Genomic DNA, 20,286 nt, shown 5'->3' with positions numbered 1-20,286 from the left:
TCAGATACTAGTACTCGTAAAAAAGTACATTATGTTTCTTCTGGATACTCGACTCAACCCTAGTCGCTTTCATACCTTTGTACCTTTGTTGTACCAGGATTGTACAAATGTTTCATTGTTTGGCGTGGATTTCATCCATTTCAGAGCACAGAGAAATGACAGAGAGCATCTATGATGTGCCAAGCTCTCTGCTGAGGAAGATGTCTGGTGATCACACTGATCGTAAGTATGGCTTCATGTTACTGACCTGGCTGGCTGTCCTTGTCACCATGTCTCGTTTGTTTACAGACTTTCTCTCTGAATTCACATCTCTTCCTGCACTATACAACTACATGTGTTTGTCTCAAGCGTCATCTATTTCTGTGTGGTTGCAGAGGACCAGCTGGAGGAGGGAGGGAGTCAGCTGGAGGACATGATGTCCAGTTTGGGTGGACAACCATCGAACTGGGGCTTAGCTGCAGCCGACTCTGAGGGACCATACATGCCAATGTATCTCTAGGACCACAGACTCAATTCTTTGTAATTTTCCTTCAGTAACACCACTTTGTAAGTGACTCATTCAGAGTTTTATTCAAAACAACCTGTAGCGATGCAATGATCTGCTAAATATGTTTATGACATATTGCTATACAAAATCAGTGTCAGTTCATAATGTACAGTATGTCATCTTTGAACTTTCCTTTACAATGCCAACATGCACACACTGACAATAAAGAGGATCAATAGTACTATTTATTTGAGCTCCTATATATATATACAAGAACAAGATATTAATTTATAACATTATATAACGCACTGTACAGAGCCCAGAATGTATTATGTCAGTCACACTACAGATCACATCACTACTGCAAACTGACACACACCTGCATGTCACTTGGTTCACAGTTTAAAGTACACACCACCAAAATCGATATTGCTCCACTACACACTTTGGACTGGTTTCATGGGAATGGTCCAATTCTAATTCTAGTGGCCGGGTTCTATATGGGGGGAGGGGTTGTTCTCAGATTAGGCTTGATCCATAATCTCAAACTGTCCTACTGAGATTCATATGCACGAGGATAGGAAAATACACATAATATACACACATATGCATGCTGAGATTTACTGAGCACTTCAGGTGCACCCTTTTTCCTTTTTTTAAACCATCTACATTTATTCGACACTTCAATGTCTTACTTTTCTTCAGAATATTTTCTGAGCCTGGCACAGCCCTTAGGCAAATGCTTAGTGAGTCTAGTGAGAGCTTGTTCTCGTATGGTACAATGATGGAAGGAGGACATTGTTTTGTTCTCAGCATGAAACGCTTTGGCTGGTGAAGGCTGTGACGATGTCTGTAAACAGAGCATACTTTGTATACACTTATATGCAAAGATTACACTATATCTACAACACCGCATTCCCACAGAAAGATTAAATAGATAATGTCACTTGACAGCCAAAGATAACAGTTCTCATATGACAAAACAGTAGTGCAGTTATTGGGTTGAAATAAAACAGAAACAAGAGCTATGTAAAAAAAAAAAGAAAAAAAAAGAAGAAGAAAAAGACAAAGTGATTTGTGCATTCTTAGCAAACTTGCAGAAATCTGCAAAATGTTTCTCCACAAAAGAAAAAAGAAAATAATATACAAAACAATAATAAATCACAATTTGTACATAATAGTAGGCAAGGAATGTGATCAAGGTCAGTTTAGCAACAATGTAGTAATAATTTTTGGTTCTTCATAGTGATGTCAATGTTTCCTAACACTCATGCTCATTTAACACATAAATCACAAAGGGATAACATTACTTTAGTTTGCTACAATACAGCATAATGGGGAAATTGTCACACAAAGGAAGCTCCAGTTGGTAGGATAAACATGATTTTAGCACTCAATTTAGATGTGTGTCTGCCAAGTCACCTTCATCCAACATGTAATAAAATGCATTTCAGTGTCATCTTTAATTAGCAACTAACCTTAATAGGCAAGTGATGTTATTGAATGATTAAAATGTCCAAGAACAACCCAAAAAGAAGACGACACATTTGTAGAAGGGAGTTCAGCGTTATACAGTCTGACCACCAACACCCTTCTAGCTGGGAGGCATCAGTATCAGCCAGAGCAGGAAACTTACATTTTCATCCACCTACCATAACAGCTGGTGGATTCATAATTACCCCAACAGCATAGATTTACCTAGCCTGGGTAAACCCAGCCTCCACGTGACCTGCTCTCAGACCTGTTCTCAGTCACTACCTAGTGACTGGGAACAATGAGGGGTTTACTAGGCTAACTAGTTTACTAGGCTAAGATTTACCTGCCAACTGCTATTTAAAGCAGAATGTAATGTTATATTCAAAACGATGGTTGGTTGTCTGCCAAGTGGCTGATAAAGCAGACAACTCTTACAAGCCGCAGCCAAAGTATGAACATACCACAATGTGGTGGGCGGTTGCTGTGAGTTTCCCACCCTGCTGTGATGGGATCAGGCCTGGGCCTGAGCCTGTTCCCTGAGGAACTCCTCCAGGACGCTGATGATGCTGCAGGCCTCCGGCAGGTCGCGGTGCTCGGCCCGGGCGTTCTGCAGCAGCACGTCTCCGTTTCCGCAGCCCTGCAGGAACTGGCAGCAGCGGAACAAGGCGTAGTGACTCATCTCTGCCTGCCGCACCAAACGCTTCAGGCTGTTCATGTCCTGGATGGCCTGCAGAGCGGGGGTGGTGGTTTGTGGAGAAAACGAAACAAGACAAAAAGGAAAAACGGTCACAATAAAGGAAACGGGTAGTAGGGGGAAGTGTCTTCAAACACAGCACAAAAAATTTGTGTTATAAAATGGATCTTTGGTCCTCCTTATGAGTGGCAGATCCACGTTCGAAGTCATTGTAAACAGGGTTCCTACACATTTTCCATTTAAAAATTCTATACTTTTCCAGACTTCTCTGTCAGACCATATTTGACATCCGAGTAGACAAGGGCGTCAATTTGTGTTGAAAAGTGGTGACACCTATAAATGACACCTATGGCCACACCACAATTTGGAGGTTTTGGGTTGGAGCCTCAGTGAAAGCTTGGACTTGGAAGAACTTCTCAAGTGAAGACTGAAAATCTCTGACAGAAATGACTTGACTTGACAGCTGCATGACAGTTTAGAGGTTGTGGGTTCGATCCTCAGTCAGAGTTTTGAAAGTGGACACCCAGACGAAAGACTGTCTTAAGTCTTAAGAAGTGTGACCCAGTGGCACAGAGAGTTGGATTACTGCCCAACAGTATTGAGCTTGTGGGTTCGAGCCTCAGTCAGTTTTGAAGTCGCTGGTTCGAGCCCCAGTCAGTTTTGAACGTGACAAGCAGAAGAAAGAGTGACCCAGTGGCTCAGAGGATTGATTTTACAACAGCTAAGGGGGTTTTAGGCACTCTGCTTCGCATTGTGCCTAAGAACGCCCCTTACCTGTTCTCAAATAACATGGCATCTTGGGGCTCATTGCTTTAATACATCTGCCAAGAGAAATCAAAAGTCATAGTTTAGTCATAGTGTTTTCCCACCTTCAGTTTGAAGTTCTCCAGGATCTGTCTGAGCAGAAAAGGATTACAGCGCTCAGCTGCGTTGAGGAATGCCTGAATCCAGCCATCACAAAAGCGGTTAGTGACTGGGGGAGGAAAACATCTGTGTTAGACTTCTAGACTTTGTAAGATCAATCCATTTATCTGTTAGACTTCTAGACTTTGTAAGATCAATCCTTTTTACATTGGAGTGGAGTGTGTGAGGCTACGTCTCAGCGTAGCACATACCAGTGTTGGAGAGTGTGGGCGGGCTGGTGGAGCAGTCTATAGTCAGGTCGGACACTGCGTCCTCTGACATGGCCTTACATAGAGAGGCTGTGGTGGTGTCTTGCTGAGAGAGGCCCTGCAAAGTGGCTGCTTTGACGAACCTGATATACAACAGAAGTTCAACATTCAACCACTAGGACACATATAACAGCACATGCACAGAGCCAGCCTGTAACATAAGACAGTATTCACTCAGCCAGAGCTGCTGCTCCTTTAGCGCTCTGTGGTAATGTGGTATTGTGAGTACAGGTAAAGTAAACTAACTCACCTGTGGTATTGTGAGTACAGGTAAAGTAAACTAACTCACCTGTGGTATTGTGAGTACAGGTAAAGTAAACTAACTCACCTGTGGTATTGTGAGTACAGGTAAAGTAAAATAACTCACCTGTGGTATTGTGAGTACAGGTAAAGTAAACTAACTCACCTGTGGTATTGTGAGTACAGGTAAACTAACTCACCTGTGGTATTGTGAGTACAGGTAAAGTAAACTAACTCACCTGTGGTATTGTGAGTACAGGTAAAGTAAACTAACTCACCTGTGGTATTGTGAGTGCAGGTAAAGTAACTCACCTGTGGTATTGTGAGTACAGGTAAACTAACTCACCTGTGGTATTGTGAGTACAGGTAAAGTAAACTAACTCACCTGTGGTATTGTGAGTACAGGTAAAGTAAACTAACTCACCTGTGGTATTGTGAGTACAGGTAAAGTAAACTAACTCACCTGTGGTATTGTGAGTACAGGTAAAGTAAAATAACTCACCTGTGGTATTGTGAGTACAGGTAAAGTAAACTAACTCACCTGTGGTATTGTGAGTACAGGTAAACTAACTCACCTGTGGTATTGTGAGTACAGGTAAAGTAAACTAACTCACCTGTGGTATTGTGAGTACAGGTAAAGTAAACTAACTCACCTGTGGTATTGTGAGTGCAGGTAAAGTAACTCACCTGTGGTATTGTGAGTACAGGTAAACTAACTCACCTGTGGTATTGTGAGTACAGGTAAAGTAAACTAACTCACCTGTGGTATTGTGAGTACAGGTAAAGTAAACTAACTCACCTGTGGTATTGTGAGTACAGGTAAAGTAAACTAACTCACCTGTGGTATTGTGAGTGCAGGTAAAGTAAACTAACTCACCTGTGGTATTGTGAGTACAGGTAAAGTAAAATAACTCACCTGTGGTATTGTGAGTACAGGTAAAGTAAACTAACTCACCTGTGGTATTGTGAGTACAGGTAAAGTAAACTAACTCACCTGGACACGTCAGCCTTTGTCCTCTCATCTGAATTGATGACTTCCACGTGTGTGTGACTCAGAGCCTGGACACAGAATGCAAAGCGCTTGCATTGCACTGCTCTTGGAATATTTGTATGTCTTGCACACAGAATTTGAGTGATATCAAAGTAAGTGAACTGGATCAAAGCCCGCAGAGCAAATGTTTTAATACACAAATATGCTTTCAAGTTGTCTTTTGATGTAATGATAACGTAGGGGTGGCAATTACAGAATTTTTAATGTTTCACATATTTTATCTTTCTTTTGCTCACAAATCATTTAGTACCAAGCAAAATCCCTCAATATAATGACTGTTCCCATATTACGCAGGTTATTCAAAATGTTGGTAGTTCTGCAATGACATTGGCAGTTGTATATGATATAGTTGTAGTGTGACAGGGTGTCACTGAGGGAGCTGGTAAACGGGAGCAGTTTATGTCACGCTCATGGTCAGGAAGGAATCATTGTAGAGGTGAAAGGTCACGCTCATGGTCAGGAAGGAAACATTGTAGAGGTGAGAGTGACTCACGGCGTGCAGCAGGAAGCTGATGCTGCCATGGACCAGCTGCACCACACGGTGAATGTGCATCACAGACTCCTCGTACCAGCGGCTCAGGTAGGGACGCACCTCCGTCTCCAGGTTCTGCAGCTGAGGCACACAGGGACAGGAACCAAATCTTGCATCAACAATACTAATAGTCAGGGATCCACAGGCCCAAAAGCTCAAGAAAATGGGTTGAACCTGACATGGCATGCTATACTTTTTTTGTGTGTTTTATCTATTCATTTGGACATTAAGGTCCACTGAATGAGAGGTCTGCTCTGCCGGAAACCTCGCGAAAAAAAGTTGTGGCCATTTTTGGATATGAAGCCTTTATTTTTGGACCGAAAAATGTGAAAGAGGTTTCTTTCCTCAAAGTCCTCAGTGGGTTGCGTAGGCTGTCAATAAATTCATCCCAGGTACACAGAACATGTGTGTTGACAACACCAAGTTAAGAAATACACTTACAAAACCTTTCCAAATTATTTATAGCCATTTTCTATTACAAAAAAGCACTCGTTTTTAGAATTTTCTCCATTATTTTCATCTTTACTTTGTTAGTAAGCAATTATATCCTGAAATATGACATCAGCCAATGTGTCATTCTTTTCAGCAGATATTATAGTCATTCCACACTTAAGATGATTAAAATCAACCCAAAATCAATGGATCTGTGGTGATTTTATTACCTTTATGCTCGAAATTCCTCGAGACATGTTTTTAGTTTTAACAAAACCCTGTACCCCAAAGACAATACTTGTAACACAAGAAATTCAAAACAACAAAATGATTTTAATCACAAAATGTACACTGCATGACAAGCCAAGACAACAATTATTGTTATACAGCTTTGGATAGATTGTGACCAGTATCTAGAAAACATTAAATTAAACATTAGCTGAACAAAATTATTGAACACAACACATTAAAAAAAGAAAGAAAAAAGACTGGCAACAAGGTCTATAATATAACAAAATTAACTTTGCAATGAACAAAATAACTCAATCACTGTCACTGTCTTCAAGTGTGAGAAATAACTCAATCACTGTCACTGTCTTCAAGTGTGAGTTCAATCCTTGAACATTTGTTGGGGTCCCCAGTGCAGAGACATGCGATGACACACTTGACATTGGCTCTCACACAAGAGCATCCTCGGGCACACATGCTTTTCTTGCAGTGACAGTATTTGGTGTGTTTGAATTCTGCAGGTTTTGCCTCCTTCAGCATCATGGTTGCCATCAGCTTACCACTGACAAGCTCTCTGCCGAAGTCAGTGGCAACAGGGTAGGTTGGTTGAGACATGTGTGCTCGCTTGCATACAGCCAACTGATGCAGGGCTCGGCGAAGGTGTAACTGGAACGAAGGCATCTTCAGTAGGTGGAAGGCAACGCATGTCTCCTTTGATATTGCCAAAGAGATGGGCTCGCAGTGCATCCAAATTACCACTGAAGTCACTCCTCTCACACAGTGACACCATGTACCGCCTAGCCGCTGTCACAACATCTTTTTTAACATCCAGGCTTTCCCCAGGGTTACCGTATCTGCACAGGGGCAGAAGGTCTTCCAGGTGATCAACGGCAGTTTTGTAGGCGTGCTTTTTTCCTCTTCTGTAGAGATAGCTCACTGTGTCACATCCAGTCAGTAGGTGCTGAGGAGCATGGAGGAAAGATCTGCAGCTTGAACATCATTGTTCACTGCCAGGGCGTTTGCGATTGCATGAGCAGGTAGATATCCATCTTCTTTACCCACAGCTCCTGCAGGCCATCCATGTGTGCAATGTAGTATATGCACATCATGATCACGTCTGTGTCAGTAGCCACCACTACAGTCTGTTTGTGGTGCAGATGTTGTAATGAGTATGCAATGTGGGCAAACATCCTGGTATCTGCCTCCTCGTGCTTCTCACAGGATAGTTCTGGAAGCTCAACCTGACAATCTGCTTTTAACAGAACAGTGCGACCAGGATCACGGAAAATTACATGGATGGCCTGCAGGAACTGTGGGTAAAGAAGATGCAATCGCAGACGCCCTGGCAGTGAACTATGATGTTCAAGCTGCAGATCTTTCCTCCATGCTCCTCAGCACCTACATACTGACTGGATTCAAGATTCAAGATTCAAGATTTTTATTGTCACTCCGTAGTACAAGTATCACGTGTGAAATTCTTGTGCTGTAGGCTCCGGTACAACATAGTGCAGTATAACAGTGCAAAATCAGGGCATATAGATGCAAGCAATAACAGTAAACTTTTCCTTTTCTTTTCTAGCGTAGACACCTTAAAACATAAATAAACATTCTGTTTGCACAGGTGCAAATAACATAGGCATAATTATCATATGTAATGGTAGCAGCTGCTACATGATTGTTTATTTGTGTGTGTTAAGGAGTCTCGTGGCCTGCGGGAAGAAACTGTCCCTCAGGCGATTTGTTCGTGGTTTTGGAACCCTGTATCTCCTCCCTGAGGGTAACAGGGAGAACAGGCTGTTGTGGGGGTGGTATGTGTCCTTGATGATCTTCAGGGACCTCCTGAGGCACCGCTGATTGTACAGTTCCTGCAGTTCTGGTAGCTCACATCCTGTTACGTGCTGGGCCGCGCGCCTCACTCTTCTTAGTGCCCTGCGGTCCATGGTGGTACAGTTCCCATACCAGGTGGTGAAGCAGCCAGTCAGCAGGCTTTCAATGATGCCTCTGTAGAAGTCCCTGAGGATTTTTGGCCTTAGCCCAAATTTCTTCAGGCGTCTGAGTCCGTGTAGTCGCTGTTGGGCCTTTTTGACAACAGTGTCGGTGTGGCTGGCCCATGTCAGGTCCTGGTGGATGTTGACTCCCAGGTCCTTGAAGCTGTCCACCTTTTCCACCACTGTGCCATTGATGGTGATTGGGGGGTGTGCGCCCCCCCCCTCCCCTCCTGTAGTCTACAATGATCTCCTTGGTCTTGGAGACATTTAGAGAGAGGTGGTTGTCCTGGCACCATTGTTCCAGGGCCTCCACCTCCTTTCTGTAGGCCGTCTCGTCGCTCCTGGAGATCAGCCCCACGACTGCTGCGTCGTCTGCAAACTTCACGATAGTGTTCGAGGTTTGAGTCGCCACGCAGTCGTGGGTGTAGAGGTCGTACCAGAAGGGGCTGGAGACGCATGCCTGGGGCACTCCTATGCTGATGTTCAGTGGGGAGGAGGTGAGGTTGCCCACTCTCACCACCTGGCGGCGGTCTGTCAGAAAGTCCAGGATCCAGTCACACATTGCTGTGTTTAGTCCCAGGACCTTGAGCTTGTGCTGTGACACAGTGAGCTAGCTCTACAGCTAGCTCTACAGAAGAGGAAAAAAGCACGCCTACAAAACTGCCGTTGATCACCTGGAAGACCTTCTGCCTCTGTGCAGATACGGTAACCCTGGGGAAAGCCTGGATGTTAAAGAAGATGTTGTGACAGCGGCTAGGCGGTACATGGTGTCACTGTATGAGAGGAGTGACTTCAGTGGTAATTTGGGTGCACTGCGAGCCCATCTCTTTGGCAATATCAAAGGAGCTGATGGCAACCATGATGCTGAAGGAGGCAAAACCTGCAGAATTCAAACACACGAAATACTGTCACTGCAAGAAAAGCATGTGTGCCCGAGGATGCTCTTGTGTGAGAGCCAATGTCAAGTGTGTCATCGCATGTCTCTGCACTGGGGACCCCAACAAATGTTCAAGGATTGAACTCACACTTGAAGACAGTGACAGTGATTGAGTTATTTCTCACACTTGAAGACAGTGACAGTGATTGAGTTATTGTGTTCATTGCAAAGTTAATTTTGTTATATTATAGACCTTGTTGCCAGTCTTTTTTCTTGTGTTCTTGTGTTGTGTTCAATAATTTTGTTCAGCTAATGTTTAATTTAATGTTTTCTAGATTCTGGTCACAATCTATCCAAATTAAGCTGTATAACAATAATTGTTTTGTTGGCTTGTCATCCAGTGTACATTTTGTGATTAAAATCATTTTGTTGTTTTGAATTTCTTGTGTTACAAGTATTGTCTTTGGGGTACAGGGTTTTGTTAAAACTAAAAACATGTTTCGAGGAATTTCGAGCATAAAGGTAATAAAATCACCACAGATCCATTGATTTTGAGTTGATTTTAATCATCTTTAGTGTGGAATGACTATAATATCTGCTGAAAAGAATGACACATTGGCTGATGTCATATTTCAGGATATAATTGCTTACTAACAAAGTAAAGATGAAAATAATGGAGAAAATTCAAAAAACGAGTGCTTTTTTGTAATAGAAAATGTCTATAAATCATTTGGAAAGGTTTTATAAGTGTATTTCTTAACTTGGTGTTGTCAACACACATGTTCTGTGTACCTGGGATGAATTTATTGACAGTCTACGCAACCCACTGAGGACTTTAAAGAAAAAAAACTCTTTCACATTTTTCGGTCAAAAAATGAAGGCTTCATATCCAAAAATGGCCACAACTTTTTTTCGCGAGGTTTCCGGCAGAGCAGACCTCTCATTCAGTGGACCTTAATGTCCAAATGAATAGATAAAACACAAAAAAAAAGTATAGCATGCCATGTCAGGTCCTCTCAAATTTTGGGTGACTGGATCCCTGACTATAACGGTTATAATTACAACTCCATTACACCGTTATTCCACTCTCTTACCTCTGGGGTTTGTAGACTGCTCTGCAGACCTTGGACGTACTTATCCAGCTCTAGTCGGAATGTGCACTGAGTCAAGGAATTGGAAAAGTGTCTCTGTCCATAGTTACAATGCTGTGGAATGGATGCAATGTGACAATGCTGGAAAGAACAACTCAATATAGCAAGGATTATGTATACAATTAATGCTGGAGGACCTTGTGTGATGCTTATTACGTGTACTATTACTACATGTAACACTATATAAAACTATCCTGAATTACTGTTTGTATTGGACATGTCTCTATGTTTGTATTTCTGTCTTACATATTGCCTTATATAAGAATCTCCTCTCTATTGTCAACAAAGGATATAAGTTCAGTCCTTTTTCTGAACCCCCCATAAAACAGATGACATATCCATCATTGCCGTCAGCGTCCGGCTGCTCAGGCGATCTCTCCTGCTCCAGGAGACAGCAGTAGCAGCCTACTGCCTGCTCTGGGACACTGGGAAGAGAGAATCATCAGCACATTTGTGTTATTAAATATCCCAAGTCATTGCGTTTGTCCGAACTTATCTTTATACATTCATATGTTAATGTAGCTTTTTTACCCTTTGACTGTGAATTTATTATGCACTTTGATATGAAGGATTGTGCAATATATTGTGCAATATGGTCAGTGTATGATAGTGTAACTTTGGCCCTTTCACTGTGAATGTATTACGCACTTTGTATTTTTAGAAGGCATCCTACTATATTTTAATATATTATGTAGGGTATACGCTTCAACTGCACTTTGATACTGTGTCTTCTGTCTTGTGTATTTATTCTTTCTGTACTGTATTTGTGATATTAGTGTGATGTTTTGTATTGTGATTCTTGTTATGTTTTTTTTGTTTTTTTTGTCAAGGACTACGGATGGAAATTAGCTTACTGCTAAATCTGGTGTTCCCATCTTTTTTTTTTCAAATAATTAATGTTTTTTGCATACTGTCCTTTTATATGAAAAAGTGAATATGAAAAAGTTGTCGTTACCTGAGCTCCACAGTGGCGATGTTGCCCATGCCCCCAAGCAGGGCACCTTTGCTTAGCCTCCTTGAGATGTAGCAGCGCAGCTCGGGCTCCGCCTCCGACGGAAGGCTGCTGTCAACCAGGTTCAGGCTGTGGGCAGGACAGAGAGTCACTATGGATACAGAGTCAGGGGGTGGCGGTGGAGGTGGTGAGGAATTTCAAAGCCAGTCAACTTCAAGTCAATGGAGAGGAGATGGAAGAAGCGGATGACCATAAGCCACATCCACACAACACACCAATAGAGTGACATTAAGATGATCTTCGCCCAACTGAGTCACACAGCCTTAAATAAGTCATTACCTCCGCCAACGAAGGTCATGTTTTTGCCCCTGTTTGTCAGTCTGTTTGTCTGCAGGATATCTCAAAAGGTTATGCACGGATTTGCACAAAACTGTAGACAAGTAGGTCATGGGCAACTTAGAACTGACTGGCCATGGCCAATCACAAAAAGGTGCCTAACGGTTTCACGTAACACCACCAAACTTTGCACTCTACCGAGTGTTTCCCTTGTGTTTCTAATATCACAAAGTCAGTAATGTTTTGCCATTATTTTATAACAATATGCCACGACATCAAAAGGCAATTCATTTATTCATGTTCTTCAACTCCAGTTGCCAATTACACATGTCAATGCCAATGAATGAGATTGGGAGAAGCCTAAAGGCCATGTAACTCAGTATTGGAGAGACAGTCAGCGACTCAGAACAGTAATGACCAATCAGAACACAACCAGGAAAGAAACAGCATTGATTCTGATGTTGATTGGATTTCCGTAGCAGCCCCGTGGATACACCAATGCACAACAGTGAAAGCCAAAGAGGAACAACCACTGAGAGCAAGGAGAAGGAGATGGACGGCTCCTGTGTTACCTAAAGTCATCCTGACTGGTTGTGGAGTCTGTTCTTCTCTGGTTCCATGCCACATTTTCCCCAGTAGCCTCAGATCTAAGACAATTGACAGTTTACTCATCACCTGGTTAGTTATTAATGTACAAATCTCCTCCTGCCTGAAGGAATGCCAGTAGGCGGTTCAGGAACTATTGAAGAGTGCTTTTGGGAAAGAATGTTGGATTGAAATAGTGATCAAGCAAAAAAAGATAATTTATACACCAGGGGGCTTGTTATCACTTATCAGGAAATGCTCTGCATTATACTGTGAGCTGTGTATGTAATCTCCTGTAGAATAATGAGGACCACATCATTCTGGGCTGATATAGCTAGTTTCCAATGCATTCCACACATCTTAATTTATTTAGCCAAGAAAGGTGTCTTATTGCAGAGCTAGCATGACAGCATTGGGAATATAAACTGTTACCTTGTGCCTTGGTAAAGGTAGATGGCGTAGTAGCAGTTCAGTTGAATTTTCTGGTTGTATCCAACAATTTCTTCGCTGTCAAAGTCATCTCTCTCTTCCACATCAATTGAGTCTTGGAAGGATGAGGTTTGGGAGGTAAACATGATGTCACTGTTGTACGTAGCAAGCTAGGAGCTGTCCGAAATGACAGATGACAAGGTCGTGTTTTTATTTATTTAGGCTGGGTTGGTTTCTGACGCTGGGATCTCCAATTAAGACCGTAATGGTAAAAGCGCAGAGCATGAAATGTAAAGTAAACAGCGTCCTCTGTTTGTAGATGAACGGGTTTCTGCGCGTGCGCAATATTGTTCTGCCTGTACGTTCTAAAAAATGTCCGGGTATGATCTTGATTTCCTAAATTGGTTCCTTCCTGAGGAAAATGCTTTCAGTTCCTGTTCACTCGTGGGGTTTTAAGTACACGTACATTCAGTAGCATTCGAAGTAAAACTGAATGGTGGTTTTGTTTCCTTTAGTGGTTTAGTTAGTATTCCACACAGTACACTACTAGTACGCGGCGAGTTCCTGACTGCTTCTTCGGGTAAATAAGCAGTCGTTTGTTGCGCCGCCAGAGGGCGCATTATCTCATATCCACGCCGCAAAGTCTTGTGGGATGTTGGTGTTGGCGAGCTGACTGACTCCATCTTCAGATCGGCTGTTGTGTTATTTCATCTGTGGCAGTAAATTGACAGAACAAAGCATGGGAAGAAAGAAGAAAAAGCAAATGAAGCCTTGGTGCTGGTATCTTTTTCCAACTTGTCTCGTACATTAGTAAGGCAAACAAACTCCTGTACAAATTGGTCATTTTGTAGACAGCGTTGGTTTATCTCATTCTCTTGTAAAGTTAGCTAATGTTGCGGTAGGCTAGACTGTAGCATCACATTTATCCTCATGTTGCTAGTGTTGCAGAAGTTTACTGTCCAGCTCTGGATGAAACGTAACGCTACGTTATTAAAGACACGCGATGGTTGTCCTATTTCAACAAAACAAAGAAAACATGCTATTTGCTTGACCATTTTTGAATCACATTTAAGTCAAATGCAGCGGTCATGTAACTTATACTGTTCAATCAGGGACAGAGTCATCAGACCAAACAATTTCCTAAACTGTGAACTCAGGTATTGCAACAGAGATTTTGATGATGAAAAGATTCTCATTCAGCATCAGAAGGCCAAACACTTCAAATGTCACATCTGCCATAAAAAGCTGTACACTGGCCCCGGGCTGGCAATCCACTGTATGCAGGTGAGTAAACCAGCCATGCAAACATAATGCAAATGCTGTTTTCCATTGTATTCCATTCATGCATTTACTAATGGCCATATTCCCTGCTAATTGACATGTCAATATTGATCATGACACTTACTGATCAACTCTTATAGGTACATAAAGAGACCATCGATGGAGTTCCAAATGCAATACCTGGAAGAACAGACATTGAACTGGAAATCTATGGCATGGAGGGTATTCCAGAGAAAGACATAGAAGAGAGAAGGAAAGTACTCGAGCAAAAAACCCAAGGTATTACTACTACAAGAACACCTCATTAACATTGTGATGTGTTTATTTTGCAGGCTCAAATGATTCTAGTCTATTCTGATGGATTCTGTTCTCTGTGTGTCAGAGTCTCAGAAGAAGAAGCAGAACCAGGACGACTCAGATGAGTATGAATCTGACGAGCCTGGTCCCTCCTTCCAGCAGCCTGCTGCTGCCCAGCCCCAGGCAGGCTACATCCCCCCTATGACCCAGCCTGGCATGCCTCCTGTGGCTGGGGCTCCAGGGATGCCACCAGGCAGCTACTCAGGTGGGAAGCAGTGATGGGTTTTCTTAAACCTGTTTCATACAGTATGTGGGTAATACATGTGATAATACACGTGTAATAAACCTGTTTCATACAGTATGTGGGTAATACATGTGATAATACACGTGTAATAAACCTGTTTCATACAGTATGTGGGTAATACATGTGATAATACACGTGTAATAAACCTGTTTCATACAGTATGTGGGTAATACATGTGATAATACACGTGTAATAAACCTGTTTCATACAGTATGTGGGTAATACATGTGATAATACACGTGTAATAAACCTGTTTCATACAGTATGTGGGTAATACATGTGATAATACACGTGTAATAAACCTGTTTCATACAGTATGTGGGTAATACATGTGATAATACACGTGTAATAAACCTGTTTCATACAGTATGTGGGTAATACATGTGATAATACACGTGTAATAAACCTGTTTCATACACTATTTGGGTAATACTGTACATGTGATAATACCTATGTAATATGTCTTTGTCTCAGGAATGCCTCCAATGATGCCAGGTGTGCCACGAATGATGCCAGGGATGCCCCCTGTAATGCCAGGCATGCCACCAGGGTGAGGAGATGCCATTGGATTTGAGGGATGGGATGATGTGCTTCTCTTACGATGCAATATGCGGTTCAAGATACAATGTCGTAAATACAAGTTAAATCACAATTTCTTGTGCATGACTGCATACATATGTTTATTTCAGACAAATTGTTCTAGCGATGACATCTTTGCTAGAATGTAAACAACAACCATTTAAAAATGTCATTACAAATCATGTAATTTTGTTGGAGAGCTTAAAGGAGAATTTCGTTTTTTTTTCAACCTGGACCCTATTTTCCACACTGTATGTGTCTAAGGGACTCATCGTGACATATTTTTTTCAAATTGGTCGAGTACTCACCGAGATAGCCTTGTTTACAGCTCGAGCAATGTGCTCAAACAGCTACACAGTGTACTGTACAGGGCAAGCTCGCACCGCATCATCAATACACACGTTCGCTAATAAAACTGCTTGTTTTGCCGGCGGGGAGGCTCAAACTGTCAAGAGTGTCTGGCAACATGGAAACCTGCCTGTAATCTCATCAATATATATATATATTTCACCATGTATTCAGGATGATGCCAATGGGTGGGATGATGCCTCTGGGTCCAGGGATGCCTCCAATGATGCCAGGCATGCCACCAGGTACCCACATCCCAACACATACCAGTATAGTCCTTCATCATATACTTCATTACGAAACATAATACACATCATATACAGTAATTCTATGCATGATTTTTTTAAATCATTTTCATATGCATTTTACAGGGTATCCATGAGGTCTGGAAAAGTATTAAAAGTTGCTAAATCAATTTAGGGGAAATTAACTCATTCCCCGCCATTGACGTCATTGGAAGTGTTTTCACCGTCATGTGATGGATGGCTCTCTTACTCACCTTGTGAAATAGTACAGCACGTCTAAAGGTGTACAGGATCGACCACGATTGTCTAACAAAACCAGGAAGCAGAAAAAAGCAACAATCTCCCATCAGAAAAGGTCCATAGCACAGCTCCATGGCACGGCTCAAACGCTGGTCCAGCAGCTTTTATCGATACGGGATTGGACTCATTACAGCGGGGCGGGCAGCCTGTCACTCAAACGTGAAGGATTTTGTTTTCACCACCCACCACTCAACCTGCACACGTCCACAAGTCACTTGTCCTCAGGAAATAGTAATCCAGTTCCTAAACTCTTGACGCCGTGTAAGCGGGGTGAATCTTTCTCACACCAGTGTTACAGTAAAAGCTGTGCCCACGGGCGAGTTTGACCGGAAGGGGAAACAAAATCATTATGGGGTTCATAGTTGGGTGTAACACCGCCAGTATCCGCCATCAAAGGCATTTATTCGGGTCAGGAGCCCGAAGCCTATTAATAATAGCCAGCATTATAATATCGATAATACAATATTTTGGAGATGACTATTAGTACTTTCAGAAGATATTTATACCTCAGAAAATTTTGTAATTAGATGACCATTAGTAGACTAATGTGGAGATTATGGCAAAGCAGGTCGAGACACTCATTGTTCATTTCACTCTAGAACATTAGAACAGTCAAACAAGGTCAGAAAATTGTATAACTGAAAAAGATAACTGTAACATAGCCTTTAAGAACAGGAAAACACAACATTTATGCTATATCACGATATTACAATGACCGAAATCCCAGAGCATCTCTAGTCTATCACAATATGTTTGTTTGTGTGTTTACACACACATAAAGATGCAGTATATCGCCCAGCTCTTGGCTATAGTTAATCTGTCCTGCCATGTTGTATGACAGGCATGCCTCCTCCAGGGGGTCACCGTCCAGGCATGATGACACACATGATTCAGGGCCCCCCCGCTGCAGGACCTGCCATGCTGGCTCGACCTGCCATGCCTGCAGCCACTGCCCCCTCCGCCCAGCCTGCTGTCACCAAGCCTCTGTTCCCCAGTGCTGGACAGGTACCGTCACACTCTTTGTCATATCATTTATTTCAGCAGCATCTCAATTTCCCTCCAACCTCCAGGTTTCTGACGGGTCACATTTGAGACGAAACACTACAGTCCTCTCATCTTGACTAAGGGATATCTGAGTATTGTTGTTCCGTGCACATAAAAGAGACGTGACTGACTGAGCGATTATTTTAACTGCATGAGATTTTACCTTTCCTATTCTTTACTCTTTTCCTGTGCTGCAGATGGGGAGTCGGGTCACAAGCACAAGTACAAGTACCAGTACAAGTACAAGTGCCAGTACAGGCTCGTCGAGTGCGGACTCTCAGTCCGCCTCCTCTAAAGCTCTGTTCCCTAGCACGTCACAAGTACGCAGCTGTCTGCCTGCCCCACTCTGACAAACTACAGCTTTACAATTGGCATGCACTCAATTGTATATAGTTTGCTTATAAAGTAGTAGGGCAGATTGGACAGTTTAATTATATTTATTTACGTGCTGGAGCTGTTTTAACAAGAGATGCTGAAGTTGATCTATGCGTGTAGAAACTACTTTCAAAGAATTCTGCTTTTTTTTCTCTTTTACTACAAATCTGCATTTACAGAACACCATTGACACTTTCTCAGCTTTTGAACAAACCAAAAGTTCCATCACACAGATGGTTCTTGTGCAGATTTGTAAAGTGAGCCACTGATTTCTGAATTGGGACAGGGCAAAATGGCACAGCATGCTTTTGGGGATTTCTTTTTCTTGCAGGCTTGAAAGAATATCTGAGACTTCTGTCAGACTTGATTAAGTTGCTCTCTTATCTGTGTAAGAAAAGTGAAATTGGTGCATTGACAACTAAGGCCCTTTTATACACCTGACATTAACACGTCCCCAAGGGGATACGATTGTAATCAGTTAGAGCAAAAATGTGTCAATTCATCGCTAACCACCTTTGGAGATGTTTAGAGATGCACTGGGCCACATTAGCAACAAAATATAAATGTGATGTGTCTCCATTCCACATGGAAAATATGTAAATAAACCTTTGCTCACAGATCCAATCAGGATGGACATGCAAATATATCAGGGGGGAGGCAGCATGAATAGTAGCATACCTGCAGGATACCTGTGGATGGGCAACAAGTGAGGAGAAGTGTTTACTCTGTTTTAAATGATGTCAATGTTGCAAGAGGAAGTGATGGGTGCACTCTCCATTTCGGGAAAGAAACACATTTGCATGCTGGAGACACATTTTTGGTGATTTGCATATTAATGCCAGGCATAAAGGGGACCAAATATCACTCTCACACAGCCATGCAGGGAGTAACCTTAAAGCATGATTAGGACTACTTTATCTGTTCCCCAGTGAAATATCAATGTCTTTTAGCAGAGTCTGTCTCTGATGTGTTTTCCTCTCTCCCCCCTCAGAGCCAGCCGACAGGGGCAGGGTCCCCCCACCCAACCCCCTCTACCTCCTCTGATCCCTCAAAGCCGACGTTCCCGGCCTACACTCAGGCTGCTGCTTCAGTGGCCAGCCCCAATGCTGGCAGCAGCACTGTCTCCAAACCTCCCTCTACTGTGACCAGTAAGCCTGCCCTCCTCACCACCTCCAGTGCAACCAGTAAGTTGATCCACCCTGATGAGGATATCTCACTGGTAAGTAGCCCAGCTGGAACTGTCTCTCTTTCTAGTTTCTACAGTAAGTGGCTACTCAACAGTCTGTTAATGATACCAAGTGTATTATACTGTAGCTGTTAGTGCCATGACGATTTCAATAAAAGATTTTTCTTGAATCACATACATTATTTATTAATTTGCTTGCCTCCTTATTACTACCTCTTTGTTTTCACCCTGTTGATCTGCAGAATTTCGCTGTCTAATTTTGTCTCTTTGTCTTTTTGCTCTCTGTGTCCTGTAGGAAGAGTTGCGGGCTCAGTTGTCCAGGTACCAGCGTAATATTCCCCGCCAAAGCCAGGCCACTGTTTCTGCCCCACCAGTGGGTCCCATGGGGGGCATGGTGGCCCCTCAGCAGCCAGGCATGAGGCATCCCATGCCTGGTATGCAGCATCTACCTCTAGATAGATAGATAGATAGATAGATAGATAGATAGATAGATAGATAGATAGATAGATAGATAGATAGATAGATAGATAGATAGATAGATAGAGTACTTTATTAACCCCCTGGGGGAAATTCTTGTGTTACAGCAGAAGCCAATGTCAGTACATCTCAGTAAAAAACACACAAAAGAAAAAGCCAATGTCAAAAATATGTCAGACATAGATACCATGTCAGAAACATGTCAAGAAAGCACAGCATTTAAGTTATCCTATCTACAATAACGTTAAATAAAATAAGATAAGAAAAGAAATTGCACCTGTAATTAACAGCTGTAGCAAGCACACATGTTCTATGTGGCCAAAATGGACATTGTGCAACATCATTAACATTATAAAGTGACATACAGCAACAGCAATGATGAAATGAGGGTTCACCAGCGTATCTATGGGAGGGGTGTGGAGGAGAGAGGGAGAGGGAGTGAAAGGAGGAGTCTGCTCTCTCTGCATGTACGTGACTTATTATATATGCTAATTGCAGTGGGCACAAAAGACCTGTAACGCTCTTTAGTGCAATCTCTAGTCTCTAGTTCAATAGCTTTTCATATTTTAGGCATCGAGTCAGCGCTCTTATCCAGAGTGACTTAGTTGGTTCAGTGTCTTGCTCAAGGACACTTCGACAGGGTGGACATAGGCTGCTGTGGGACTCGAACCATTGCTACAGGATGGTCTCTCTAACCTCTAGACCACCTTGCCACCCCCAGAATATCATTACCTAAATGTATCTTCCTGTGTTTCTATAATTGACAATACAATACCAGATAAGAATATGTTTTAGGAAGTAAAGGATAGATGTTTTTTAAAGTTATATTATTAGGATTACTAAAAAGCCAACAAACTCATGTGTTCTTGCAGGCCAGTACGGTGGTCCACCCCAGGGCATGCCGGGCTACATGCCAGGAGGGATGCCTCCATACGGGCAGGGCCCCCCAATGGTTCCCCTGGGGTACCAGGGAGCCCCGCCGCGGCTACCCATGGGCATGAGACCCCCTGTCATGTCTCCTGGAGGCCGCTACTGAAGCCTGTGCTCCTCTCTTCTATAGGTTTGGACACTCAACTGTTTTCTATTGCCCTCAACTGCCAGTAGACAAACCAGTATTGGTAACATAGCACCACAACATACTGTACATTCTACTACTGTGCTATGAGGAAGCGACACTGAATAAACAGCAAAATGAGCGCTATTGAAGCATATCACACAGT

At 42.6% G+C, this 20,286-nt stretch overlaps 2 protein-coding genes across 2 annotated transcripts; one reads left to right on the top strand and one right to left on the bottom strand.

Annotated features, from left to right (window-relative positions):
• Positions 1 to 722: 722 nt before the first annotated feature.
• cUnh17orf75 (chromosome Un C17orf75 homolog) lies at positions 723 to 12,883 on the bottom strand. Its single transcript, XM_083648815.1, is given in 10 exon segments — positions 723 to 2,690; positions 3,527 to 3,630; positions 3,773 to 3,912; positions 5,064 to 5,128; positions 5,614 to 5,733; positions 10,272 to 10,319; positions 10,576 to 10,753; positions 11,284 to 11,409; positions 12,189 to 12,263; positions 12,634 to 12,883. Coding segments are annotated over 10 exon segments (1,215 nt in total). The 5' UTR covers positions 12,777 to 12,883; the 3' UTR covers positions 723 to 2,474.
• A 409-nt stretch (positions 12,884 to 13,292) lies between these two features.
• LOC310787468 (BUB3-interacting and GLEBS motif-containing protein ZNF207-like) lies at positions 13,293 to 20,102 on the top strand (the record flags this gene model as incomplete). The annotated part of the gene is made up of 11 exons (XM_083648901.1): positions 13,293 to 13,410; positions 13,788 to 13,914; positions 14,052 to 14,190; positions 14,294 to 14,473; positions 14,987 to 15,062; positions 15,614 to 15,684; positions 16,826 to 16,989; positions 17,226 to 17,348; positions 18,395 to 18,622; positions 18,885 to 19,023; positions 19,939 to 20,102. The coding sequence occupies exons 1-11, from the start codon at positions 13,370 to 13,372 to the stop codon at positions 20,100 to 20,102; spliced, it is 1,452 nt and encodes a 483-aa protein (XP_083505027.1). The 5' UTR covers positions 13,293 to 13,369.
• Between the last annotated feature and the right edge of the window lie 184 nt (positions 20,103 to 20,286).

This window comes from Poromitra crassiceps, assembly GCF_964638095.1.
Source record: "Poromitra crassiceps genome assembly, chromosome: 13".
Classification (NCBI taxonomy): Eukaryota; Metazoa; Chordata; class Actinopteri; order Beryciformes; family Melamphaidae; genus Poromitra; species Poromitra crassiceps.
Note: the sequence above shows the minus strand (reverse complement) of the source record. Positions and strands in the feature narration are given on the sequence as shown.